The sequence below is a fragment of the Rhineura floridana genome, chromosome 10 (assembly GCF_030035675.1).
Source record: "Rhineura floridana isolate rRhiFlo1 chromosome 10, rRhiFlo1.hap2, whole genome shotgun sequence".
NCBI lineage: Eukaryota > Metazoa > Chordata > Lepidosauria > Squamata > Rhineuridae > Rhineura > Rhineura floridana.
The window spans coordinates 27,127,686-27,155,680 of record NC_084489.1 but is presented as its reverse complement, the minus strand read 5'-3'; the positions used below and the strand labels follow the sequence as shown (position 1 = coordinate 27,155,680).

At 40.7% G+C, this 27,995-nt stretch overlaps 1 protein-coding gene across 4 annotated transcripts in view; it reads left to right on the top strand.

Moving 5' to 3' along the window:
• The window catches only part of RBMS3 (RNA binding motif single stranded interacting protein 3), a 734,215-nt gene that overhangs the window by 683,159 nt on the left and 23,061 nt on the right, over positions 1-27,995 (top strand). For all 4 annotated transcript variants that reach the window (XM_061586167.1, XM_061586164.1, XM_061586166.1 and 1 more), the window contains one exon: positions 10,979-11,089. In XM_061586167.1, coding sequence (XP_061442151.1) covers positions 10,979-11,089 — 111 coding nt within the window. The remainder of the gene's footprint in view (positions 1-10,978; positions 11,090-27,995) is intronic.

The window sequence follows — 27,995 nt, the reverse complement described above, 5'->3', positions numbered from 1 at the left end:
AATGGATGGACTCTTTCTGCTTATTTGCAAGAAACACAAATCCCCCCACCTCCCTGGCTTTGCAGCAGATCACCTTGCAGAAGAAGGAACTACAGTTGCACACTTGCACAGTGTAAAAGACATTTTCCTTCTCGTTTGCTCCCTATTGAATAGCTGGGGGATGAGAGAGCACCCGGAGGGGTAGATGAAATCCAGCTGTGTGTGTTATCTAGCCCACAGACGGGTGGATGGGTGTTCCACATTCCTGTCCTAGGAATTAGTGACTATTCTGCAAGGCTAAATGGGGGGTCTCTCTGGGAGCCATCTGTGTATGAGCTGGAAACTCATATTTTAGTTGTATAAGTAAAGTAACATTTTTATTTGCAGAGTAAGTGTGTGGTAACCACTTATTGGATAATGTGGTAGTTTTCTGCAAGACCTATGGTAGTTTTTGGTTACAGGAGACCCAGCATACTTGGTGTCACCATGGTCTAATAACATAATGAGGACAGTAAAATCCACTGGTTGGTAATACATGGATTTATAATATCCTGAAAACCTACCATACTGCAGCCATGATAAGCAGATGAGGGTGGGGCTGATGAAGTGCTTTCTAGCTGACAAAGTATTTCTTAAGATATTTTCTTCAATGCATCTTTTAGGGAAGAAGTCCAATTTCTTTATCTCAGAATGTATTGAGAATCATAATTATTAGGATATATTCTCATATTTCTTTGGCAAACATTTTGCTAGCTATGTACCATAATTGTGTAATTGAACACATTTATCTCGTAATAAAGTGAATATTCTTACTGTATTTATCATTTGCATAATTATGGATCAGATTCCACAACCTGCAGCAGCAAATTAACAAGACATTTTCAACGATGTGTAGAAGAAAAATTCTTGATAGCAGAAATATAAAAGAAAGTGGTTTTGTTTGCATAGAATAATTTTAATATGAAACCATTAGCACCATATTTTTAGCACAGCATTTTTTAAACTATGAAATACTTAAAGGTGGAGAATTATGCTCTGTATTTGAGAGGGTTTTGACTCAATATACCACATTCTATCCAGAGAAATTAAATTTTATTTATTTATTTATTTATTAGATTTGTATTCCACCCCACCTCCCAGTAGGAGCCCAGAGTGGCAAGAGTTTATACTTGGCACCATTAGTTTTGAGAAGTGTAGTTTTCCAGAAATACCGATTGTCTGTGGAGGGTTCATGGGTGGTGACAGGAGGAACTGGCCAGTTATGTGGGGAATGGAGAAGTGACTGGACCTCATTGTACTACTGATGTCATCAGCTCATGATGGGATCTGATCTGGCTTTTAATTGAGCGTGGAATTAACTGAGGTATTTCTCTTTTAGGAGCAGTAGGAAAGCAGGAGAGCTCAGTTTGCCATACCCTATTATGAACTGAACTAGGGAGGCAGGCTTGCCCATCACTAGGTGTTTTTAATAGTTACAGTCAGTATCCAGTCCCCTCACTGAACTCAGTTAACATTCAGACTGGATTGTTTGTGAAACCTCAAGTTACCCCAAATCAGTTCTTTTTTGTAATGCGGAAAAGCCAGGCCCACAAGACATGGGAGAATGTGTATATAATTCATTACACCAAAAAAATCTGCAGTGATCATCAAGACTCATTGTGCCAGTGATTATGGTTGGATCCAGAGGAGCTTTCCCTGGTGGAGGATCCCCCTCACAGAGGAAACTCTTGAATCCAGTCCTTTATTTTCTGTTTTTAGGCAATTTCCCTTAATAAAAGAAGAAAATGTAACGTTTATAGCTTATAGTAGTATGAAAGTTAATGTGAAGGAATGTTTAAGTGTTGCATTAAATATTTTGTAAATATTGTAAAGAAGTATTTTTGCAGTATAAATGGGAAGCATATGAGTTTTCTCCAAGTGATCCAAAGAAATGGACAAAAAAAGCAAGCTGTTGCTGGTTTTTTTCTTCTTGCTCTTGAACATTGCTGACAGATCTATTTACACTTGTGTCAAGGCTTCATTAAAGGAACACAGACGTTTGTGTGAAGATGGGGACTTTGGTAATGTTTTTCTTTTAATGTCAGTAAAATCATTGAGCGATTGACTGGCCAAAATAACTCAGTAAGGTTTTGGACTGAATGGGGTTCAAACCTCTGATCTCCTAGATCAGTGATGTCATCAGCGCAGGAATTTGAGGTAGAAGTCCAGGGTCCTGTTCAGCAGAATGAACAGGAGAGCTCCCAAATACAACAGGGGTAACTTGCAACATTTGAAAGTAGGTGAAGTAAGTACACATTGTAATCTAAAATTACTTAACCGCACCACTGTCCCAGATCTAAATCCAACACTCTAAACACATTATACCACATGTTGGAGAGATGCCAGGTTATGATACGCATATGACTTCTAAGATATTTCCATTATACTATTGCTGATGATGCTTTCAAATTTGTAACCTGCCTAGTAATTAAAACTAAAATATACATCCCTTCCAATTGGAAATAATTGACAGTACCACTTTAAATCATTTGATGCAAATGTTTATGGACTGTGGTACTGCTAACTAAGATGTACTATAAGACAGCAAAACAAGATTAATGCTACAATCCTGTATTCACCTACCTGGAACTAAGCCCCATTGAATTTATTGGGATTCACTTCTGAATATACAGGTATAAGGTTATGCTGTTAGACTGCAATCCTAGGCACACATAACTAGTAGTTAACCTGTTGATCCCAATGGTTCCGCTTTTGAGTAGATATGTATAGGAGTTAGCTAATATACTTAGTTGCAAAATGGATTTATTTATAATGCTCTGAAAAAACGGAGTTCAAGATAACAAACTTACATTATTTTCTTTTTTGTAAACAGTAAGTATAATTGTATTATAAATTTTAATATTCAAATACATGTCGTTTAACAGTTTTTACGCCAGTTAAGAGAAATGGGAATTAATGGTTCTTTTGGCATCAGTGTAACTTGCCCTTCTGTGTCTGCTTGCCCCAGAAACTATCAATGTTTTTTTTAGACTCATTAATTTGTTCTGCTTACAACGATGTTGGCATAATGGTGTACCATGTTGAATGCCAAACGTGTTCCCATTTTAAAGGAGCATAGTAGGTAAAATATGTCATTTTATTCTTAGGGAATATAAGTTAGCCATAGATTCATGCAGTCTTAACATTGGATGGAGGTTCCATAGATCATCTAGTCAAATCCTCTGTCTTAAAGCAAATAAAATGCAGCTACTCTTCTTACTACTTAAACAGCTGTTAGATTTATTATTATTATTTATTATTATTATTATTATTATTAAAAATTGTCTCAAAGCAACTTACACTTTAAAAAACATCTAATATAACATTTAAAACACATACTTCCATATAATATTTAGATAGCACAAATAGTGCCATAGAAGATGTTTCTAGACCATATAGCTAAAAAGACCATATAGCTAGACTGCAATCATATACACACTTAGCTGGGAGTAAGACCCATTGAATATAATGGGAGCCATTTCTGCGTAAGCATGCTTACGATTGTGCTGCCCATGACAACTCTCAATCTTTTTCTTAAAACTATCAAAGCAACAGATTTTGTAGCCTCTCTAGGGATCAACTGCTGAGCTGCTCTAATTGCCTACAATGTTATTCCTAACATTTAATCTATTGTACCTTCCTGTCACTGAAGTCCCTTGTCTGCCTACCCATACAGAGGCACAGGAAACTGATGTCTGATATCCTTTAAATATTTCAGTACTTCCATTTATTGTTGTTATGTATAATCCATACAGTCCTACTGTCTTCCCAGGACTTGAATTTTAGATGTATCAGCATTCTCAAAGATTGCTTTTAATCCTTTCACAATGGAGGGAAGGTCACTGAACCCCCTCAAATGTTGAAAACATGCATGAAGGAGCAACTTGCACTGATGATGTGTCCACTGGCCAAAAGCCCCACCAGCTGTATTTGGCAGCCATGTGAAACACCCTTGAAAGTGAAGGTGTCCTCCACATGAGGGGAAATCCAGATTCTCCTTCATGTGGAGTACCCTTACATGGATACACACCTACAGTCACTTCACACAACTACCAAATATATGGTTGGCAGAGGGCATGACTGGGACACATTCAGAGTAAGGATGAGCCTAGCTCCTGCGTCCCACAACCGCCTCACACATGCTTTCAAAATGAAACCTGTAATACTAAGTTGTTTTCCAGATCAGAATAACAGAAGTGCACACACAAAAATCTGCCTTCTGATTTTTCAGTTGCTTCCATCTACACTGCCTTTACAACTGCCAGTTGTTTGCTCAGTTTAAGGCCCCTGAACTTTTAGCTCATTCAGTTTATACCTGCAGTCACAGATATTTCTCAGAATTACAACCTTTAATTGATCAGCTGCATACAATACTGTATGTAACTGATTGTGTGTGTGTGCGTGTGTGTGTGTGTGTACACACACACACACGTTCTATAAGAATTGAGGAGTCCTTAGTATCTGTGCAAGGGAGAAGGATATGGACAGCACCAGAATTAGTCGACTCCACCTACTGTTAGCTCCACCTTTAGTGACTCTTGGCTCCGCCTACTGTTAGCTGACCTGTACTCTGACCCACCAGTGCCAATGTGCACCAGCCACCTGAATGAGATTATAAGGAGCAAAGGAAGACATTCTTTTCACTGTGTGTGTAACAATTCAACAAACAAATTTACCTCAGCTTTAGGGCACAACATATGAAGAATGCATTGTTCTAAATCCAGATTGCTCTCGTATCCCAACTTTCTGAATCATTTTTATAATTAATATAGGGTAGTTGAGTCTCAGGAACACACATTACAAGACAACTGCAAGCTCTCAATTCTGGAGATGGTTTGTATTTTCAGGCTACATTGAATGTCCAAGAAACATATATCCTCCTTTAGATAAAGGATATATCATGATATTTCCTCAAACTGTACAACAGGAGAAATAATTTCTTTGAGAGGAGAATAAGCAGTAGGCTTATCATTCGTGGTAAAAGGATCTCCAATCAGAAGATCACCAAAGTTAATCATAATCAGATCAAAAATAGGATGTAGTGTTTACAGATTCTTGGTTGTAGGGATGACACTCCAGAGAACAGAGCATTCATTCTTTATTTCTAGATTGCTTTCAGAAACTGCTCCCAAGGAGAGAAATACTATAAAACATCTAAAAACCACACATTAAAATTAATATAATTTGTATGCAATTATATTTTCAAATATAATCATTAGTTTAAACAACAACATAACTTAGCAGAGACTAAGTTCCAAAAGCAGAATAAAATAATGCTGTCTACCTGCTTTTGGAATGCTGTGAGAGAGAGCGGCAAATAGACAGTATATGGCAGAACTGCTCCCCCAAACCCCTGATTCTGCTAGAGGTCAATCTGGCTTCCACATAAGTTTCTTGAAGCATCAGTTCTTTAGCAGACCTTAAACTTTTAGGAGTTCATATGTTTGCATTAAACAGTTAATATGCTCTTATCTTGGCAGGAAAGGGATAACATTCACCTTAATAAGCCTGGTGATATTTACCAAACTGTATGTCATGAGCCATTCAGACTTCAAGGGCTTCACATATCGCAAAAAATGTCTCCGGTGAGCCTTTCTGAAGGGATCTACATCAGTATCTTTTGAGGAGCATATTGTGTCTTTCTGTAAACCACAGGTGCTATAATATGTTGCAGTAGCAATGTTGTTGTATCAGTTAGTCCCTTGGTGTTTACCATGATTGTAACAGAGGAGCTGGAAAGGTGAATGCCTACCACATGTATAGCTTTCATACCTTCAAAGAACCTTAAGTCAGCAAGCTATATTATATTCTCAGTCTCTTGTGGAAAACAAACACATGCCCTCACTTCTGAACCTAATCTCTATATCCCTAATCTCTTTATATTGTTAAAACAGATTAATGCATTAATTGAGGCTATTAACTCATAACAAGATGATGTATTAGCTTTGACAAACTGAAGAATGGAGTGATCTACATGGCCCCTCTCCCCCTTCTCTTTTGTACAGAACTTACAGGTGGAGGAAAATGAGTAATGCATGCTAGCATCACAATATTTGTAGATGGGTAAGGAATTTATTTCCTGCCATAGACTTATTAAAGGATATCCATGATTCCCCATGGTTACTATTAGGTGATAGATTATACACCCATGAGAGTGGCTGTATACTATAGCCAGCGTGGATTTTTCACATTCCACAATGTTAAATTGAAAATACCACCCTGCCATTCTCATGCTTCCCATAAGCTCATTTCAAACAAAACCTTGTAAAACCTATAGTCCTGAACTCAGAAGCACTTGCTTAACAATGCTATCAATTTTCATGGCGATAAACAAAACAGTGAGAAAGAATCGAGAGTTCAAAGTCTAAAGAAAGAGAAAAAAACTCAGACCCCTTTTGGACTTTTTACTGTAAGCGTTCTCATAATCTGTTGAACTTCATTAAAAATCAACCATGTTCACACAGTACCTGTAATCCTGTTATTGACTTTGCCCCATACTCTGACCTTCATCTTCTGCAGTTTAAAAGTTAAAAAAAATGCCTGGCTGATTTTTAATTAATTTAATAAAGTTTGCATTGAACTCAATGATAATGCCGGGCATGCTCAGTAAGAACCAATTGTCAGTGTTCTAAAAGCCAGACTCACAGCTGCTTGGCTTGCCTAATCAGGGGTCCACACCCACACCAGACTTTGATTTCACATGAGACAGTCATGGCTTCCCTCAGAGAAACCTGGGAAGTGTAGTTTGTGAAGGGTGCTGAGAGGAGACTCCTATTCCCCTGAGAGAGCTCCAGTGGCCAGAGTGGTTTAACAGTCAGCTCCTCTGATTGAAGCTCTGAGGGGAACAGGGCATCTCCTAGCAACTCTCAGCACCCTTCACTAACTACACTTCCCATGATTCTTTGAGAGAAGCCATGACTGTTCAAAGTGAAATAAAGGTCTGGTGTGGACGTGGCCAAGGACAGCTTTGGTTTAAATGTGAGTGGGAGGCTACATGTGCATGCTGTAGAATAAAACGGTGGAGGAAACCCTGAAAAACAATGATACTGTTCACCAGGTTTTCCTTCTGGAAAGGAAAGAGGCTTCCCCTCTGCCCAGTGCCCACCCACCCAAACTCCTCCCCTCCTCCTCCTACCCCCCCACCTCCTCCAAGTCAGTGTTGGACTACAACATGGGAGACCAGGGTTTGAATCCCCACACAGTCATGAAGCTCACTGAGTGAGCTTGGGTCAGCCTCAGAGGAAGGCAATGGTGAAACCACCTCTGAATACCATTTACAATGAAAACCCTATTCATAGGGTCGCCATAAGTCGGGATCGACTTGAAGGCAGTCCATTTCCATTTTCAAACATGATTGCACAGAAATAATTCCCATTGAACTCAAAAGTATGCAACTGATCAAACCCACCCTCCTTTCTCCCTCCTATCCCATTCCTCTTGCCCCTTCCATCCCCCTCCAATCCCCTCCCCCTACAATCCCTTTCTTTCCACCTCCAATCCCCTCCCCCTCCAATCCCCTTCTTTCCCTTCCACCACCTCCTCCCCATGGTCAGTTTTACCTATCTTAAGCATGATTGCATGGGAGTAAATACCATTGAACTCAATAAGCATGCAAGTGATCAAACCTGCCCTAACCTGCCCCTTCCTTTGCACCCCCGACCAATCCCCTCCTTCCACCTCCCTCTCCTTCCACTCCCCTTTCTCTTCCTTTTCTTCTATCCTAACCGTGGTTACATAGGAGTAAATCCCATTGAAATCAATAAGCATGCAAATGATCGGACCTGCCTTTCCCCTTCTTCCCCTCTCCTCTCCCTTCCTCCTCCCCTCTTCCTTCTTCCTCCTTCCCTGCCCACTCCAGCCGTCCCTCCTTCCTCCTCTGGTAAGTTTTACCTTGTCGAGCCTCCGCTCTCTCTCGATGAGCAGGGAGGGGGAAGGCATGAATTGCAGGCGCCTCCATGGCCAGAAGGCGCGGAAGATCCAGCTGTTGTTGTGTCTTTTCCAGCCTTGGAGAAAGGGAGTGTGTTAGATGCTCCACCAATTCCCACGGGTGAACCCTCCCCCTTTCAGGATAGTGCTCAGCCTCCAAACGCCCTCCTGGAGCCATTAGGGGAGGATTCCGAAAGAGCAGGAACTCCTCCTTTGCCAAGCTGTGAAAGAGCAGTAACTCCCCCTTTGTCCACCCGTAACTTAGAGATGTCTGAGGCTTCCCCACCTTCTGCTTCCCTGTCTGTTGATAAGGACCCTGTTTTGTCAGACGAGCCCTTGGAAGTTCGCCCCCCTTCACCTCGCTCTCGACGGCAGGAAAAGCGTACTGGTCAGAGGGCGGGGGTACGAAGGAGTGAGAGATTGCGCTCCAAAACTTCCCCTATATAAGTCTGCTGAGTTGGGAGGGGAGGGTTGCATACACTCTCTTTTATGTTGCAAAGCAGGTCTAAAGTGTTGTTAGGGAATTATAGTAAGTTATTGTAGGAACTCTATGAAGCGCACTGCTTTTGATGTATCCATTACTCTAATAAAACAAGATTTACTTGCACCAACGTCTCAGCCTCTTGGGTCCGACTCTGGACGGGACATACCTATCCTAAGCATGATTGCACGGGAGTAAATCCCACTGAACTCAATAAACATGCAAATCATCAAACCTGCCCTTCTCCTCCCCTCCCCCTCCTCCCCTGGCTATTTTTTAATTAATTTAAGAAAAGTAACATTGGAATATATGGTAGCGCAGGTATGTTCAGTAAGAACCAACTGTCAGTGTTCTAAAAGCCAGACTAGCAGCTGTTTGGCTTGGCTAATCAGGGGGCCACACCCACACCAGACATTGATTCTACTTTTAACAGCCATTGCTTCCCCCACAGAATCCTGGGAGGTGTAGTTTGCGAAGTGCTAAGAGTTGTTAGGCAACGCCCTATTCTCCTCATAGAGCTACAAGCACAGAATTCTCTAGGAAGAGGAGCTTGACTACTAAACCACTCTGGCCACAAACACCTCATCTTTAAAAGCACCCTTGGTGCTTGGCTTGCCTAATCAGGCGTCCACACCTACACCAGACTTTGATTTCACATGAAACAGTCACGGCTTCCCTCAGAGAATCCTGGGAAGTGTAGTTTGTGAAGGGTGCTGAGAGGAGACTCCTATTCCTCTGAGAGAGCTCCAGTGACCAGAGTGCTTTAACAGTCAGCTCCTCTGATTGAAGCTCTGAGGGGAACAGGGCATCTCCTAGCAACTCTCAGCACCCTTCACTAACTACACTTCCCATGATTCTTTGGGGGAAACCATAACTGTTTAAAGTGGAATAAATTTTTGATGTGGATGTGTCCAGGATCAGCTTTGGTTTAAATTTGGGCAGGAGACATGTCTCTGCTGTAGAATAAAAATGTGGACCCACCCCCAAATGATGATACTATTAACTATGTTTTCCTTTTAGAAAGGAAAGGTGCTTTCCCTCTGCCCAGTGCCCCATCACCTCCCTCTCCACCTTCCTCACTCCCTCCACCCCTCCTGCATCCTTCCACCACTCCTCCCTCTCCACATCTTCTTCCCCTTCCTCCCCTCCTCCTCCCCCTCCCTGCCCTCTCCCATTACAGTTTCACCTATCCTAAGCATGATTGCACAGGAGTAAATCCCACTGAACTCAATAAGCATGCAAAGGACCAAACTTCCCCTCCCCTCCTCCTTCCTCCTATTCCCTCCCTCCTGCCCCTCCTATCCCTCTCCCCTCCTCCTGCTTTCCTCTCCCTCACTCTTCCTCCCCTGTGGTCAGTTTCAGCTACCCTAAGCATGATTTCATGGGAGTAAATCCTGTTGAGCTCAATAAGCATGCAAATGATCAAACCTGCCTTTCCCCTTCCTCTCCCTTCCCCTGCCTTCCCCCTCCCCTCTCCTCCCCCTCCTTTCCTCCCCCTATCCTAAGCATGATTGCATGGGAGTAAATCCCATTGAGCTCAATGACCATGCAAATGATCAAACCTTCCCTCCCTCTCCTCCCTCTTGTGGTTGGTTTTCCCTATCTTAAGCATGATTGCACAGGAGTAAATCCCATTGAACTCAATAAGCATGCAAATGATCAATCCATTCTCAGCAAACATGAACAGGATCCCATTTCTTACCTCCCAGATTAAAAAGCAGAGAAATTCATTAATGGGCACGTTACCAAATTCTTCCAAGCGACACAGGAAGTGGATTGGATTATGAAAGACCAACCCAAATTGTGTTTGCATTCACTATAACCACCCAATTTCCCTACTTTTTAAAGATTGATAGAAATATCTGTTGGCTATAGGTAAGTTCTTAAACTGGAAGCGTTTTTTGCCTATTAGTGAATACAAAAAGAAAAAGGGACACATGTAAAATAGTACTGAATGAAATTTTATGTAATATATTCCAAACGTTCTGTGAGAAGCATTTGATTTCCTTTGGTGTTCACCAGCCTATGTCCATTATTTTGTCAAGAGCAGGAAGCTAAGTATAGCATGTATTAGGATCTGGCATATAATTCAGGAACTAACATACAACAGGATTGCTGTACTATTAGAAAGAAGTTGCTCTACAGTGGATTCTAGAAAGGCAGCTATTTTTCCTGCCTCCAAGCTCCATATCTGCATACAAAATAGACAGAACAGGCTGTCATTTTGCCTTCTTGCTTTAGTTGTGACAGTGACTAAGGCTGAATCTGAAGAAAAACCATTTGATGAAACATTTTGGCAGAAAATCCAAATGTTCCCCATATTAGTTAATAATGATAATAATGAACTAAATAATCTGATGATTTACTGTCCTTTAATGGTACCCCAAAATCTGCCAGCGAAGGTGGGTTGCCTCTCTTTCCCTTCACCTTGACAATGGATATTTATTGAATCAGATGTATTTTATATGGTATATTTTACTTAAGGTCATTCAGTAAAAAAATTAAATATGAAATTGAAGTAAATATTGTGATAGAACTTATATGTGTTTATAGGGTGCTGTGTTAACGCCAACAATGGATCACACAATGTCCATGCAGCCAGCAAGTATGATGGGCCCCCTGACACAACAGATGAATCACCTTTCTTTGGGCACAACGGGAACGGTAAGTTTAAAGAATATCCTTCAAATTCTCTTTTTTATTATTTTCTAGAATCTCAGGGTTGTATTACAGTTAATCAATAAATTTATACTTATTACTAGAATATTTCTATAGCTGAAAAACTGTGTCTTTACCAATTTTTGATATATTTTCAATAACCATATGACATCAAATAATAAAGAGAAGAAAGAACACATTAAAATTTTACTTGCTGTGACATTGGAGAGCAATGATTAGGATCTTCCATTTTTTTAAAAAAATAGCAGCTATCCCCAGTTAGAGCCGTACTATGGCATTGGGGAACAGTTTTTAAAAACCCTCCTCGCTGCTACAATTTTCTTGACTACAATCATCCCCAAAAGCTATTTCTCCTTTGGGTGAAAACCTGCAGGTATCTTAATGATGCTTGGGCATTTTTCAGTATTTGGTCAATAATAGGCTTCTAGTTTAGAAGAATCCAGGATAATGATGTGGTATGAATGGGCAAATGTGTGGGTTCCCAGAACAAAGATTGTGACTGCAGCACTCCTCCTTTGGTCCTGCAGCTGGGGCACTACCCTGAACTAAGCCATGGTTTGGCTTAGTGACATCCAAACTCAAGCTCATAGTTTGTCTCACTCCAGACAAACTACGTTTATTTTTGGTTTACCACTCATGGGGGAATCAAACCATAAATCCGGGTTTGGATGTAACACTAAGCTAAACCATGGCTTATCCCAGGCAGTGCCATACCAGCAGGAGTGAGGAAGGACCACTGCAGCTGCAATCTTTGCTCATTCACACTAAGTCATGGTTTGGTTTAGAGTTATATGCAGTGTGTTTCATTCAAAGTATAAAAGGCTAGAAATAGTAACTCTAATATCCAGAAAGGACATTTCCAGAGTACACAAGCACAGAAGTCCCTCTTTACACCATTTTTCCTTTTATTTCAATTCAATGCTCACCATGAAATCTAGTTACATCATTAATTCAGAATATATGCAACCATGCAGTGTGCCTCCATTCAGTGTTTGCAGCTCATGCACACTTCTCCTTTTGCCACATCTACACTCTAAATAACTCTTAAGTTACCACCTTCTGTTGTAAAAATAATAATCAAATTAAAAAACAAGGTAGACTCCATTTTTGTTTAAATATTTTATACCATCCTTCAAAAAAAATACAATAGGTCATAAAACAACAATAATCAGTAAAGTAAGAGCAGACAATAATAAAAGGCACTGCTAAAAACAATTCTGTGCTTTTGTTTTGTCCCTTTCTAGACTACAAGATTTGATTCAAAATACTTACATATATTTACAGATGGAGATTTTTTTAAGCAAAAAAGAAATTCATATTCCTAGCCCACTTTATAGTAATGCATGTTACAGGGAAGTGTGAAGACCAGTTCAAGGAGTTCTATATTTATACATATGTTAAGAAATTCAGTCAAATACATTTCTTTGCAAAATGTATCATATACATATTTCAAAGTGCAGCACTTGTTACAAACTGTATGTTAACTTCTTTACTGGATATGTAGTGTACATTTTTATGGTACCATTAAATTCCAATCCCAAAGTCTTTATTGAAACCATTTCAATATGTGAGAGTATTCCATTTGTTTAGGTATAAATGGTAGTTTTAATTTTCTTTAAATGCTTCAAGTCAGGAAATTTAGGCAGCAGAAGCGGGTCTTGAAGATTTCCCCTATTTCTCATTTTCCCTTCACACATTCAGTTTATGGGCCTGAGAGACAATACCATGGTTAGTAAGCATTCATACAAACATTACATTGGAGACCTGAGGATTTATTCAGCAGAGAGGTTGCTGGGTTGTTGTTTAAATTGCCAAGTTGTATGATAATTTTGATTGTCAACAAATATCATTTAGCCAGTAACTTGAAGGCAAAAGTTAAGGAAAGGAAATGTGTGATGAATAGGGCCATTTCCCTGTGAGTTAAATAGAAGCTTCAGGGGAGGTTGTTTTAATCAAAGAAAAGGCATCTCCACTGGTACCAATTGGATTCCATCCCCCTCCCCTCCGTGCTTTTTTTTAAATCTAGTTTGGTCTATCAACACTGTGCAGATAACAGTTTATTAATAATTGACAACCTGGTCCAAAAGAGTTACTCGTACCGCAGTGCAGAGTGTTTTGCAGCAGTGTAGCTCAAGCAACATTATTTTGTGCTACTGCTACAATCATGTGTCACCCCTGTCTATCCCACATAAATCTGGTCCTCACAGGAACCAAAAGGCAGATCTGCCACCAAATTTTGTGTAAAGAAAAATATTAATGTAAGTTTAGATATACCCTAGGAAAATGTTCATGAATTTTGAGGGAAGTAAAAACAGGATTTTAGTGAGATTTGCAAAATTTTGTAGGGGGATTCTGCATATCTCTACAGCGGTAGAAGGGAATCAATGGCTGAGGTGGATCACAGAAATGTTGACAGGAAAGAACTAGTTGCATCCTAACCAGTTCTGGGATGCTGCTATGCAGACCTGTGAGCTGCTGTGCTTGTGCATGCATCAGACTGTTCACAAAGTGCTCTAAATGAGGTGTAGTAGAATTATTTGTTAAAAAAATTATTTCCACTGTAAATTGCTATTTTTCAATTAACGTACAATGAAGTAGAATTTACTTGCTTATGCTAATGCTTAGGATTGCCACTTTTTATCTCCGATTCTTGTGATAGGGAAAGGTATGGCATGATACACACATCTGTAATGGTTTTTATTTATATAAGGATATATATGGTCCTGTATGGATGATGAACTTGATCCTGAACAAGGGCTCCAGATGTATTTCATATGGTTTACCGTCATTCACAAGAAGTCCACTTCTGTTTTTCAAGTATACTGGATTGTCTACACCACGCATGTGGCATATCAGTTATTTGACTGTGCTTTTGCCTTTTGTATTATTTGAACACAGCTTTTACTAAATTATAACTGAACTTTGTGAAATCAGCATTTTGACATTCGTAAAAAGGAAGAATTTTTCTCTTTACTTTTTCTGTTTGGTTTTTAGAAAGCAGAACTGCTGATAATCTTTCCAGTTCTCTCCCAGGTGTTGTAGAATGTTGAGTTGAAAGAAAGAAGATTTCCCAGTAGGCTAAAATGTTTGATTTACATTTTACATGTGCTAAACTAACATGAGCTATTCTTGTAATGTTGTGACCTCTTTCTGGAATACATTGTGATCTTTCTCATACATTTGAAGAACTTGCTGTTTCTGTTGTGCGTTAGCTCAAGTCTGTTTATGTTGGTTTGTATTTGAAGATGCTTATCTGCGAGTGCTTCTTCAACTTTTTAAGGAAATTAATATTTTAGGTTTATTATTTATGTTATTGTTGCAAGTGACAAATATCCACAAAGGACATTTAAGTCCATCACCTCAGTGGGGAGCCCACTTGTAATCCCTGGGCCCGGCAGGGCTGCGGAGTCGGAGTCGTGGAGTCGGAGTCGTAAGCAATTTTGGGTGGTGTCGGAGTCGGTAGAAATGTACTGACTCTGACTTCAAAATAAAATCAATATTTTAATATTAATATTAATTTATTAATGTTAATACATTAATATACATTTGCCATTTATGAAGGAGTCAGAGTCGGAGTCAGACAGTAAAAAAATTAATATACATTTGCCATTTATGAAGGAGTTGGAGTCGGACAGTAGAAAAATAGAGGCGTCGGAGTCGAAGGTTTGACATACCGACTCCACAGCCCTGCCTCCTGGTCCTGTTGCTTCTCCTCCTTGCTGTTGCTTCTTGTTCACATGCCCTCTCTGAGTGAGGAGTAGGACAAGAAGAAGCAACGTCTGCACACCTTCTCCCCTCTATATATCTGGGAAATGGTGCCAATTGGGCCCAGAGGGAGACGCAAGCCAATGGACAGCGGCAAGAGCAAAGAGAAGGTGAGCCTTGTCATGGTAGGTTGGTCCCCTGTTTTAGCACCAACCCTGTAGGGTAGGGTAATAGCCCTGGAGAAAGTGTCCTCTGCTACTACCACCCGCTTATGGATCATCTAGAGCAAGGGTGCAGGATTCTCACTGCCTTATGGTGGTCTCCTAAAAAGTAGGCGAACAGGTAGCTGAATTCCAAATCTCTGATTTGGCAACTTCCGCCCATCTCCTTTCTGCTTTCCCAGGTGCTTTAACAACCAGTAGCGTAGCCCCAAGTGGCCTAAGCCACATGGGAGATTAACCAGCCCTTGAGCGTGTCCAAAAACCAATACAGCCCCAAAATGCAGTTAAAATAATTTATTCAAAAGGAATATAGGTAAAAGGGAAGAGGGTGGAGAAATAGCAAGCATGCAGCTCAAAATTGAAATAGAACAACGTATCAGAATATTGGTCTAACCAGTCTTACACTATTATTTATTTATTTGTTTGTTTCATTTGTCAGTCGCCTAATACCAAGCGGTCTCTAGGCAACTAACCCAAACTAACATTGCAAACTTACTCTCAATTGTCACCTCTGGCACTGGTAGCTGCAGGTATCAGTTTCACATTGGGGACAACATGTCTGCAGTCCCCCTTAGTCTCTTATGCATGTTGCATTTGCCTGACAGCTGGCAGTTTCCAGTCAATCATAGCTCAGGTCATGCTTGCCAGGTGACAAGTGTGACACCTTTTGGGGAATTGGGAAAAGATGGTAGACACCTACCATCATACTGGGGGCAGAGGAAGAGAGCTATTGCTGGTGGAAATTACCCTCTGAATTACTCTATCTCATTGCTAGGCAGGATTTAATTAGGAACGTTATGTACTGGAGAAGGAACATGCCTTCTTCACTAAGTGTAATGGGGCAGGAAATCAATCTTTGCCACAGGCCAGACAGAGAAGAAAGACCCTTAAGAATGTCTTGTCCAAGGCTACACAAAACCTGGCACCGGCACTGTACTCAAATACTGGCAAAAAGCAAACCTCAGATCAACTGTACAACATAACATAACTGTAGAACATTACTGAGTAGTAAGTTGCACTACTCAGAGGACCACCTGGAAACTTCAAATGATGCAGAATGCTGCTTTAAACATTTTGTCTGGTGCCAAATGTTAGGATAATGAGACCCCTTTGCTGTATCAGCTATAATGGCTATTGATCTGTTTCCAAGTGCAGTTAAAGATTTTGGTCATTTTAAAGCCCTCGGCAGCTTGAGGTTAGGCTACCTTAAGGACTGCATTCTTTCATGAGAATCTTTCCATAAGATGTACTGGTGAGCAGTGGTGGCTGATAGATAGTGGACCCAGTGGAGTTGGTAGGAAGTCACAGAGGCATGACCAAGTTCTGGTTTTCTCTTCATCCTCTTCCACCAATACTGTGGATATGTTGGCTCATCTGTATGGGAGCATTTCTTGGTAGCAAATACACTGCTTTTACCTTTGTTATGGATTTGCACTGTCCGCATTTCCTGCTCAATGGTAGCTGCCAATCAGTTTTTCCCATTCACACAAGTAGGCATTCCTCTGGGAAGGATTAGTCTTGCTGTTTCCTTGTGGCCCCACCCTCTAATTATACATTTCTACTCCCTCTGGTTGCTAGGTGACTGAGCATGCTCAGTCTGTTCTACCAGCTGCAGTAGGTTCCTTTAAAAAAAATCCAAAAGTGCGAATATCTGTGTTTTCCCTGCCTATGGTTGGTAGAATACAACTGAAATACTAATCTTCGTTTGAGCAGTGTTATGCTTTTGTGCACAAGTTGGGGGGGGGAAGAAAATAAAGGCTTCATTTGCAGCAACATAAAAAAGACCTGCAAAATGGAGGAGAGCATCCAGAAGTTGCATATTAGCCCGCAGAAAACAAAATGAAAGAAGAAAGGAGGAGATAGTGGGCGTGAAGAGGGGAACGATTGACACAGCCACCTAAAAGCATCAGAGCAAAGCGTCTGCAACCATTAGAGAAATGGAGTGGAGACATTTTTTTCTCCCCTTTTCATATTTTCAGTGGACTGGGTTAGTATGGATTTACAGGGGGGAAACTGTGTGATAGCTTCTGTTTGCTGGTAACATCATGTGAACCATGCAAACTTAAAGGAGATGTGAGTAGCACCAAACATACACTAAACCACCGTGTAGATGAGCCCTTAATCATTGCATTTGTACAAATACTTGACACTTAACTAAACTGAAAAGTATCTTACTTTGGTTCAGAAGGGGTATCTCCTGTCATGGTTGCTTCTCTGCTGGGAGAAAGTTGTGTGGTCTCCACCTGCTCTGGTTCTTTCCTTTTCTCCTCTGTCTTTGCAAAGAAACAATGAACACTTAAACATTGCAGTGTTATTAATACATAGCACATAAGTGTCTTATCTTGGCTCAGAAGGGATTTCTGGGGTCACAATTTCTAGTGAAGGTTCATGCAATAATAACTGCACATTATTCAGAAGTAAGCACAACAAATTCCATGTGGATTGCAGCCTTATAAGTATGTACAGGGTTGCAACTCAAATTGCTTGGTCTTAAAGGTGTCACACAGGACTGTTAACAAGAACCCCCATAAATTTCCAGACCTATGGAAAATATAATTCTCCTATCCTAGCTTATTCACTTCTACATCTTCTTTCCAGAAGTGGAATAAGGCAGAGGAATATTAAGTGGACTAGGACCTGGGAGACCAGGGTTAAAATTACCACTTAGCCATGAAGTACACCTTGGGCCAGTCACTGTCTCTCAGCCTAATCTATCTCACAGGGTTGTTGTGAGGATAACATGAGGAAAAGGAGACCCCTTGAGCTCCTTAGAGGAAAAGTGGAATGTATATATAATAATAATAATAATGATTTAATTTGTGTGTCGCCTATCTGGCCAATGGCCACTCTAGGCGACGTACAATTCAGTTGCAAGTAATACTGTAATATAAAAGTAATACTGATAAAGATTAATCAAACTAAAAACTCTTTCTCCAGCCTGCCTGTTCTTTATTTTGAATTGGAGGAAGGATATTTGGGGTCAGGTTTAATACTAAATACCCCAGTCTAAAAAGCAAAGAAAAAAAAGAATCTCAGACTCAGCTAGGGTATTCAGGCATACAAACATTGGACTTTACATGTAGGTCCTTGGCAAATCCAATGTGTGGCTGTCTGCTGGGACAGGTTTGTCTGGGTGGGTGTTCAGACAGGGTGCAGCCCGTGTACCCATACTGCATATAGGCACTTTATACTGAGTTCTCATCTGAACCATCCTCTGCACTGTCCTACTATCATGAATGGGATCCATATTGTTGCTGACATTCATTTTGAAAGGTGGTCTGTGTAAACTTTGTATTTTGCCTGTCAGCATATTGGAAGGTGTTATAGATTTGATTAACCTAAGTAGATGGACCTGTGTTTAACGTCATTTACTTAGTAATGTAATTTACTTAGTAATGAAATCAGCTGTGCTACTATGGCCTTGAAGGGTCACACCCTTCCTGGCCTGTGATTGGCTCGTCCTGTTGCGGGTGGTTTGGGGGAAAGTGTTTTTAAACTTTTATCTTTCTCTGGGGCCTCAGCTGGGGGATCATAAGTTTTGGGACACCCCTGCTGAGAGCCTGGAGGATTCTACATTGGGCCTGTATTAGGACTCTGCTCTTTCATCTGACCATTTGGTAACTAACTATACTAAGAGCCTGTTGTTATTTTGCTGAGGGACCTGAGTTAAATTTCTTAAGTGTTTAGTCAGGTTTATCTTAGCTTTGTTATTTTTTAGTGGCTATATTCTCTCAAGCAATCTCTCCTGTTGTATTACATTTTGTTGGGTTTGTGATTTGGAAGTGATTCTGATAGTTTATTTTCTTAAAAAATATTCATACTATACCCTGTGGTGTGCTCATTGACCAAACTCCCAGAGCTAGATTCAGTGGGGCCCTGTTTGGCTATCAGCTACCCCTATATTCTTTACACCTAGTTTTTATAATAGCATTTTAAGCTTGCCAAAGTGTTTTGTAGTCTTTTTATCCTGACAACAACCCTGTAAAGTAGATCATAGTGCAATTTTAGCCAAAAAAAAAAAAACAGCACTTTCAAGACTAACATTTATTATGGCATTAGCTGTCTTGGGCTAGAGCCTGCTTCATTAGATGCATCATTCTTGGTAATCCATGAAGCTTGTGAAGTAATAAATTTGCTAGCATTTGAAGTGCTACTGGACTGTTGTTACATTTCTGCTGTAAGCCATAGCTAGTTGGATGCCCCTTTGATTGAAAGGATACCAGAGTAATAATGCATCCAACACCTTACAATGAGTCTGTGGCAGAGAGGAGTGATTTTAAATTATGGCTCCAGATCTTCCAGTGGGTTTCTGGTGTTGTTTGTTTTAAGGTATCAAGACAAGACTCTTGCCAAGTGGCTTACTGAGAAAGAAAATGCTGCAGGCAATATTTTACCTAATTAAACGCCTTAGTCTATTGTGCTTTTTACTATTAGTACAACCAACTCCTTGCAAACCACAGCTTCCTTTCAGACATAGGGCTTATCCAGACGACTGTAAAATGTGTGACATGATCGCTTTGTGTTTTCATTATTTTTCGCATATGACGCCATGCGCTTTTGCGCATTTTTGTGCAGTTAAATCCGCTCCTGCAATACCACAAATCATACAATTTGCTTTTTTAAACCGAGAATCATCTGCTGTACCTTCAGGCGCTCGGATGCAATACCGCGGACTTTACAGCTGTGGGCGTTTGATGGGTGGTTCTTGGGCAGTTCCCCATATCCCTTCCCTCATTCTCAGCCAATCACGTATTTCCACTGTTGCGCATGTGCGCAAATGTCCGGGGAAAGCCCGGGAAAAAGGAACCTATCAGAGCAATGGTGTGGTGTTGGGGGGGCCCCCTGCAACTTCTACTGCGCAGATGCAAAAAAGCGCATTTGTGCAGAAGCAGCAACAGCGGTTAATTTTTAGCCAACCTGCAAACTCGGCTGCCACTCAGGGTGAGATCTGCAATTGTGGCTGTTTGTAAACTTTTTCAAGGGAGAAAATATTTATCTTTGCCTAACCTCCGCCTCCCACCCCTCACCCCCACATCAAATGCCCTTCTTGAACGTATTGGTCTTTGCTTCCAGGCATCCAGAGTTGAGGGAGGGGGGGGAGAAGAGAAATAGAGTCTTTCCTCTTGGATTACAGACACTCAGGCACCCTTAGTCAATTTCGCTTTCCTGCCTGCAAGGCTACCCTCTTTGAGTCTTGTTAATTTCAACGACAGCTGAGCTGAAAAGCATACAGTCAATACAGGCAAAAAACCCACAGGAATTATTGGCATATAAGTGGTTTGCTAGAGCGTCTCAGCCACCCGCAACCATAGAGACTGGACATGACACATCGTTACTTGCTGTTCTGGAGAAATAAGTGGAATTGCAATCATGTGTATCTCCAGAAACATTAATATGCATAAAGGTAGAAAAGCATACTGTCGGTTTGCAAAATATCGCAAATACAAACAAACAAAAATACAGGAATTATAGGCATATAAGTGGTTCACATGTTTCTTTTATCAGAGGGAACACCGCAAAGCCTGTGCTGGTCGCTTCAGCGCAGATTGACACAGCAGCACGTGGGGCTGTTTGCCCTCATTCCCTGCCCGAGCTAAGAGCGGCCACCCGTGGGGGGGCTGTTTGCTTTCCTCAGGGGCAGCATTTCTGCCGCCGAGCCACATAACGGTCCGGGGCTGAACCCTGCAGTGAATGAGCCCAAGGGTTATGGGGGGATTCGCCTGGCGATTAGAAGCACTGATCCCTTGCACTGCCCACAATCCCCCTGGATGGTCAGGGGCACCTGGAGACACCCCCCCGGCCGGTGCTGCTCCAGAGTGGTGAGCAACAAGGAACTCCATTACAGCCACTATCACCAAACCATCAGGAAATTCAAACTTTCGCGCTTGTACGTTCAAGCACATGCACCTTGTTGTGATTTGTTGCAAAGGGGGAGAGGAGCATACGTCATATTTTTGCGGACCAATTGGCTGATGGGGGGAGTGTTATGGGCGGAGCTGGGAAAAAGCGAGAAGAAGTACGGGTCCTCTCGCTGCGTGTGTGGGTGCAAAACAAGCGGTTTTTTTATTGGGAAAGAGCGAACAAACAGGCAAAGTGAGGACTGTCAGATGACAAACCGGATATGGAAAACGTGGAATATCCCGCTCCGTTTGGATGAGCCCATAGAAGAGTTGGAAGGGGCCTTTAAGGCCATGGAATCCAACTCCCTCTCAGTGCAGGAATCCAACTGGAAGAAGAAGGTCATAATTAGGAACTATGAGTCTTAAAAATAAATAGCATGACAATGCACAGAGTGCACCTGCCTCACCAATAAGGAAGCCTTGTATTTAATAGAATCGGTGTAGGGTTAACCATAGTAACTGGTTAATGATCCAGTTCTGTAATTGCTTCAATCAGCTTGCATAAGAATGTAAGACGAGCCCAGAGTCCAAAGGTCCATCTAGTCTAGCATCCTGTTCTCACAGTGGCCAACCAAACACACACATAGCATTTTAAAAACCTAAAGCAAAATAGGAATGTAAAACCTCCATACTTTTCTCATACCCTAATGACACACATAGATTTATGGTAGCTAAAGAAAAAATCCTGCAGCTCCAGCAAAACAAACTGTTGGAAGTTGCAACACATGCATACAAGCCAGTCACCATTTCTCCTCCCAGTCCTCACATTCTCTATTTGCAAAAAAATAAATGCTAATGATAAATGCAGATGATTGCATATATCTTGCCTTCAAAGAAACAGCTCTGAATATGCTCAAAACAGATTACCAGGCCAATAGGTCTACGGCAGCAGCCCCTACTAATGTTATATACTATGGCTGGATAACCATCATACAACAGGAAAGAGGAGAAACCTGCAAAACTAGGGCTAAAGAGGCTGCACCACTACTAACATACAAATGTATCACACAGTTTTTCCTCCTGGAGACAGATGAGAGTGACCTCCTAGGTATAGCAATACTTTTGGGTTGGTGGAATGGTACAGAGAGCTGATTGGCCAGAGAATGGGAGATTGACAGAAATATCTCCAGGACTCACTCTCAAGTTCAAATGGAAAGGATATGAGTGTCTGTGGGACCGGAGAAAGTGCAGTTTTGAGATGGGGGGACTTAAAAAAATTGCTTGACATTTCACTTAGGAGGGCAATGCCTGCAGTAGACCTGCCTCCACTGTTGATGAGGCTACCTTGTGCACGCCAGTGCCTTTTGATGCACATTTGATGGCACTGGTCAAGAGGGCTTTCTTTGTGGCAGCACTGCATATGTAGAATTCCCCACCACAAAAGGTTACACTATCTTCCTCTTTGTGTTTTGTCAGCAATTTTATTTCTTTTCCAACAGATTTTGAATTAATTGCTTTTTGGTTACTATTTTTTTAGTTGTGGTTCTGTTGGTTTGTTTTTGTATTGGTTTTAGCTTTGCTATACCTTGTAGTTTTTGTAGGATTTATTTAACTTTCAAAAAATTATTATTAATTTATTAAGAGATTTTTGTACCACCCTGCACCAAATAAAATGGTCACAGGATACTATACAAAAATTAGTTAATGTAAAAACATAATACATAATAAACAGAGACATTAAAATAACTCTGTTATACAATTAACATAACAAAAATGACTTAACCCATCAGCCTCTAATAGCCCACTAAAAATAAAGTAATCCAAAAGTAACTGGATTATGTTTCTTGTGAATGTGTTTGCTAGCCTCTTTGAATGTCTGCATGTAGAGGAGATAACGCAGGTAGTACATTAATAAACAGATAGCGTGTGTTCCATAGTCTTCTTGTCCTTTCCTTTTGCCAGTGTTAATGGACATCTGTAATTTGCATTGACTGAATATAGAACCAAATGCAGTGAAATCATAAAGCTGTTCTCTGCCATTTATAGCAATGAAAAGGTCTATAAATATGTTAGATTGAGACATTCTTGATGGTGCAGTCACACTCCTGTATATACCAAATAAAGCGTTTTGAGAATCTGTTTTTCATCTTAAACTTTGTATTCTTCCTTTCCATGCCAGTGAACCTAGAGCTGAATCGGCAGCTTAGACTGAGAGTGGCTACCAATGAAAAGGCAGCATGGAATAATTCTTAGCATCTTAAAATAACCAAGCCTCTGAGGGAGTTTTATGGGCCTTTTTTCTAGCTATGGACTTCAGGAATAATGTTTCAAGATTTTGACCGGGGGGGGGGGAGCTTTCTAAGTAAAAACGCATTCTCTGTTAATATGTCTACAAGAAACTGAGTGACCCTTTGCCCAGGATTATTTTCTCAGCAGGCTGTAGACTTCATCAATCGTTTGGGATTAATTACTTCACACCAGTTCCTGTGTAATTCAGAAAAACCCTGCTCTGTTTTGCAGAGGTGAATCTTTTCAGGGCACTGCAATCCATATGACTCCAGCCAGATGAGAAAAAGAATGTGGCTGTAATTATCTCAACAGGATCAGATTTTATAGAAAATACAAGGCATGAACAATAAATTTCCAGAGTGCTCATACTTCTAATGTTGTCCTTTAAAAATCTGCAAGAGGGTACTATAAAGGACCATTGGCTACCTTTCAACAAGCTGTTTTGAACAAACAAGCGAGAAAGCAATGAACTATTCTGCATCATTAGTATCTGCTACATTCTGTCCCAGATTAATTTAAAAGCTAGCAATATGCAAACTACTTCTATCAAAAGGCATTCATACACTCACTTCTTTTGACAAACCACTTTGTTTATCAGCATAGCATATGTTTCAGTCAAAACTGCCCTCCTCAGGGTTTCCCAGCTCGCAATTTGGCTAGGAATGTAGTAACAAATATGGGATAAGCTAATGATATGATAATAGAATTTTTATCTGAAATGCAGACTTGCAAACCATAGCCTAATTCAGTCTAAAAGACAAGTTTCACCTATGCCATAAAAAGCTGGGTATCAGGTTCACTGTCAGATGTGTAAGCTAATGCTCAAGACTAGGGAACTTGCACCTCTAGGAGCAAAAGAGGATGTAATGGCTGCTCTTGAAGTGTCCAGCACCACTGGAAAGTGTCTCATCACAGGATCACACAAGAGGGAAGTTTTGTAAATTCACATAATGGTTTATTTCCAGAGAAATCCCAAATATATTGCTAAAGGGGCTTCATGGTGTTAAATGGTCCTTTTTTCCCTGAGACTATAGCGAACTTCCATCAATTGTTAGACAGCTATAGCAAAAATGACTGTACTAGAAAAAGTGGTTGGAGTAAGCCTATTATGGTTGCTAGGTAACTATATAACACATACCTTAACCATCGAGGCTAGCTATCAATGACTAAACTAACAAAAGACAGACGAATAACGACTGACAACACATTCTCAGCTCCCACAGTTTTATTCTGATGGTCCTAAGTCTTTGGATAAGACTTGGAAGTCATTTTGGAACTAGAAATGCAGGGCTAACAGAGACATAAGGGCCATAGAGTCCAGTTTCTCAAAGTGTGGCAGCCCAGCTTTGATGTTGTGCAGGAGGTGTAGTAGGGAAGAAGCCAAAATGGAATGGGAGGAACTGTCTTTTTAATTGTGATATTTATGATATTTTCTGTATAAACATGAACACTAGTACTTCTGTTAAACTTATGCCTTACTTAGCTAGACTAATCTGTAAGTGTATATCATTCAACCTAAAGAATAAAAGGGAGTGCGGGGGGGAAACATTAGTCTATGTTTAATAATAAAAGGATCTTGAAATTGCTCCATCATCAGGCTGTCACTCATAATGTGTCTTAAACCACCATTGATCTGACATCAGTTCTGTGGTTTAATAAAAGTTGTGATTGACGGCTGGAATGGGATACAATTTAAAATCTCCTTTGAAAAATAAAACTGAATAGGCTGATCACAGTTCCCAGTAGTACTTAGCTTCTTTTACTTCAGCAATAGAATTTTTGAGCCATCAAGAGCAGTACTCTGGCATCTCAGCAGAAGCATTTATTTTCTGTATAATATTTCCCCTTTTGTAAGGTTTATTCCTAAAGGGAAACTTTAGTGTCAACATGCTGTCACTTCTATTTCCAGTGAGTATTGGAGTCAACCTTTTCCCCCTGCTTGCATCCTCCCATAGTATTGGGAGATGCGTAGTTCTGATTATTATCCCCTTTCAAAAAACTGTGTCACATAGTAGCCTCATTTCAATAAAGGAAAAGAAGCACACAGATTCAGGGCTTCAAACATGTGTTTGCAATGGTAGTACAGCTCTTCAAGGACCACTTTGGATATTTGCAAGGTCCACAACTAACAGGTCTCTGAAACAGCTTTCAGTTAGTCAGGTGTAGTCGAACTTTATAGTCCTATAAAAAAAAGAGTATTGCGCTAATAGATAAATTCATGTACACATTTTCCCCCTCAGGTGAAATTTATGATGGGTTGGGAGTCTCTTCACAGGATGCACTGGCTGCTAAATGCTGAATTTGGTCATGTTGGGATACTCAGGTGAAAACCCCTCTTCAGCCATGAAGATGTTTTGAGCAAGAATAACCTAGGCCTACTGTAATGCATTCAAATAAAAGTTAAAAGTAGCTGGTCTACCTGCATTCTGTAGCTGTTATCCCACATCTACCATGTGCTACAACTGACAGCTACCTACAAATGTAACTGGTTGACAATGAAATATGCTGTCAAATTGGATTTTGGTATTCTGCATTAGGTGACAACTCAAATCCTCTGTTGCTAAAGGTAATTTGCTCCTAATCTGTTCTTTATTTTGAACATGACAGTGAATAATGTGGGGGATTGGTTTTGATTTTTAATTGCACCATTAGTATACTACCATTCACAAATTATTGTTGGCTTTGGTTGGCAGTAGTCTTTTTCTGTTCTGGCCCTTTTTGTAAGCTGAAAAGAAGGTAGGCTGTAGAAACATGGGTGTATTCAACTACTTCATACTCAGATAACTTAGTTTTATTAACTTCAAAGGGTCTGCTCTGGGTAGGACTAGCGTTGAATACCACACATAGGAAAGTGTTTCCTATATTTGCATGCAAATAGTTATGCCTATTCATTATTTTACATCTGAATGGCTTTCTGATTTCTTTCTATCCAGTATATGTTTACTGCAACTAGTGTATCTGGTGGTGATCAATGTGAGGAGAGATGGAAGGGGACGCTAGTGTTGCTGTACTGGCAGGGGAAGATACAGTGGTGGGAGCTAGAATGGCCAGTTGTGAGGAAGGGAAGTTAGACATTTTGAGTAAGGGGTTGGGGACTAGGGTACAGTCATTTATGGTGGCACTTCCCAACTATGGAATACCTTCCCCAGTCCTGTATATCTGACATCAACACCGATTATCTTTCAGTGCACACATTGTGTGTACACATGCGATTGAGTGTGTGTAGGGGTTACATAACTTCCATACACTAATAAAACCCAGTCTGACTTCAACTGTCTCTATACCTAATGCACCACCTAAAATTAATCTCCAGCTTTGCTAATATTACATTTCTCATTATTTCTGTTTGCCTTGCAAGCCACCCCGTATTCCAATTAATGGTGTACGGAACTGAATAACAGCTTTTGTTTTTAAATTGGGGAACAGCCATTATTCTTCCTTTGTCCCAGCAGCCCTTGCCACAACCTGTCAATCTGTTTTGCATCTACCTGAGATTAATCTAGTTACCAAAGCAATCTATGTAGTTATGTTCAGAAGCAAGTTTTACTCAGTTTAGTGGAACTTTTCCCCACCATTTAGCACCTTTTGCACTTCATCTTAAGACTGTTACTAACTGCAGATTTTGAGGTTTTAAACCAAAAGTTAACTTTTGGGCTCTGCTTTTTATTCCCCCCCCTTTTCCTTTACATACAGCCTGAAGAAAAGTTCTGGGGTACTTAAAAACTTGTTTACTACTTCATGACATTTAATTGGTCCAAATAAAGACACCCTACTGTGGCTTTGGATTTATTCACCCAGGCACAATTCAGGTCTATAAAATAATGAGTGGTGTGGAAAATATTGTAATCCAGGTCTCCTCATATTAGAATCTGGGAGCATCAGGGGGCGTGGCTGCCAGCACTGCAGAATGGCTGCTTGACGCCTGAGCTCTTCACCCCTTGGTCAGAATCACACACACTCTCTTTGCATCTACCTCTTGAATTAATTTGCAGTATCTTTTGTCTACAACCTTTGAGGAATGCTATCTGGTCTCTTGGAAAGAAGAAAGTGGTCCTGATAATTTCTTTTAGGCTGATTGAGAAGAGAGGCCCACTGAGCCCCAACCAGCAACAACCACACAGTATGGCACATGGACCTCAGAAGCCCCATGTTCAACAGCAACTGCAGCAATTCTTTAAAGAAAACTTAGCATTGCAACTGCAAGTCTTGAAGCTTGTGTTGGAGGAAAAACTTGCAGTACTTACTTCAAGTCTGGACAATATAGCCATGTCAGCTTCAGAAACCCTGGATATCAGCCTGACAAACACAGAAGTGTTTGTCAGGGAGAATAAAGTTATTAAATCAAAGCTGGAAGACCTTGAGAACCACTGTGTCAGAGAGATTCTGCGCTTCCATGGTTTTAAGCAGGAAGCTGGAGATTATTCCACATTGGTTAAAGAGTTTATAGACACCTGGCTGAAATCCACTTTCCCAGACTTTCAGCTTGTGGCTTCAGACCTGGATAAGGCACATTGTGAGGTTATGGCTAAACTGGAGGAAAATGCCCCTGCTCAAGATAGTATTGTGTGTTTGTGGCACTATGGCCATAAGAAAGACCTTACAAATCTGCTGAGGGGCACTAAAGATTTGAAAATAACATTGCAGGATCTCTCACTTGAAACATGAGAGTGTTCTTGCACTTGGGTCCTGCTTGTGGGCTTCTCATGGCAACTAGTCGGCCACTGTGAGAACAGGATGCTGGACTAGATGGTGATCCGCCAGGACCTAGACTCTCAAGTTATAGCAGTAGATCCTAGTGAGATGTCCGGAGCACAGTCTTGTCCTGTTTTGTTGGAT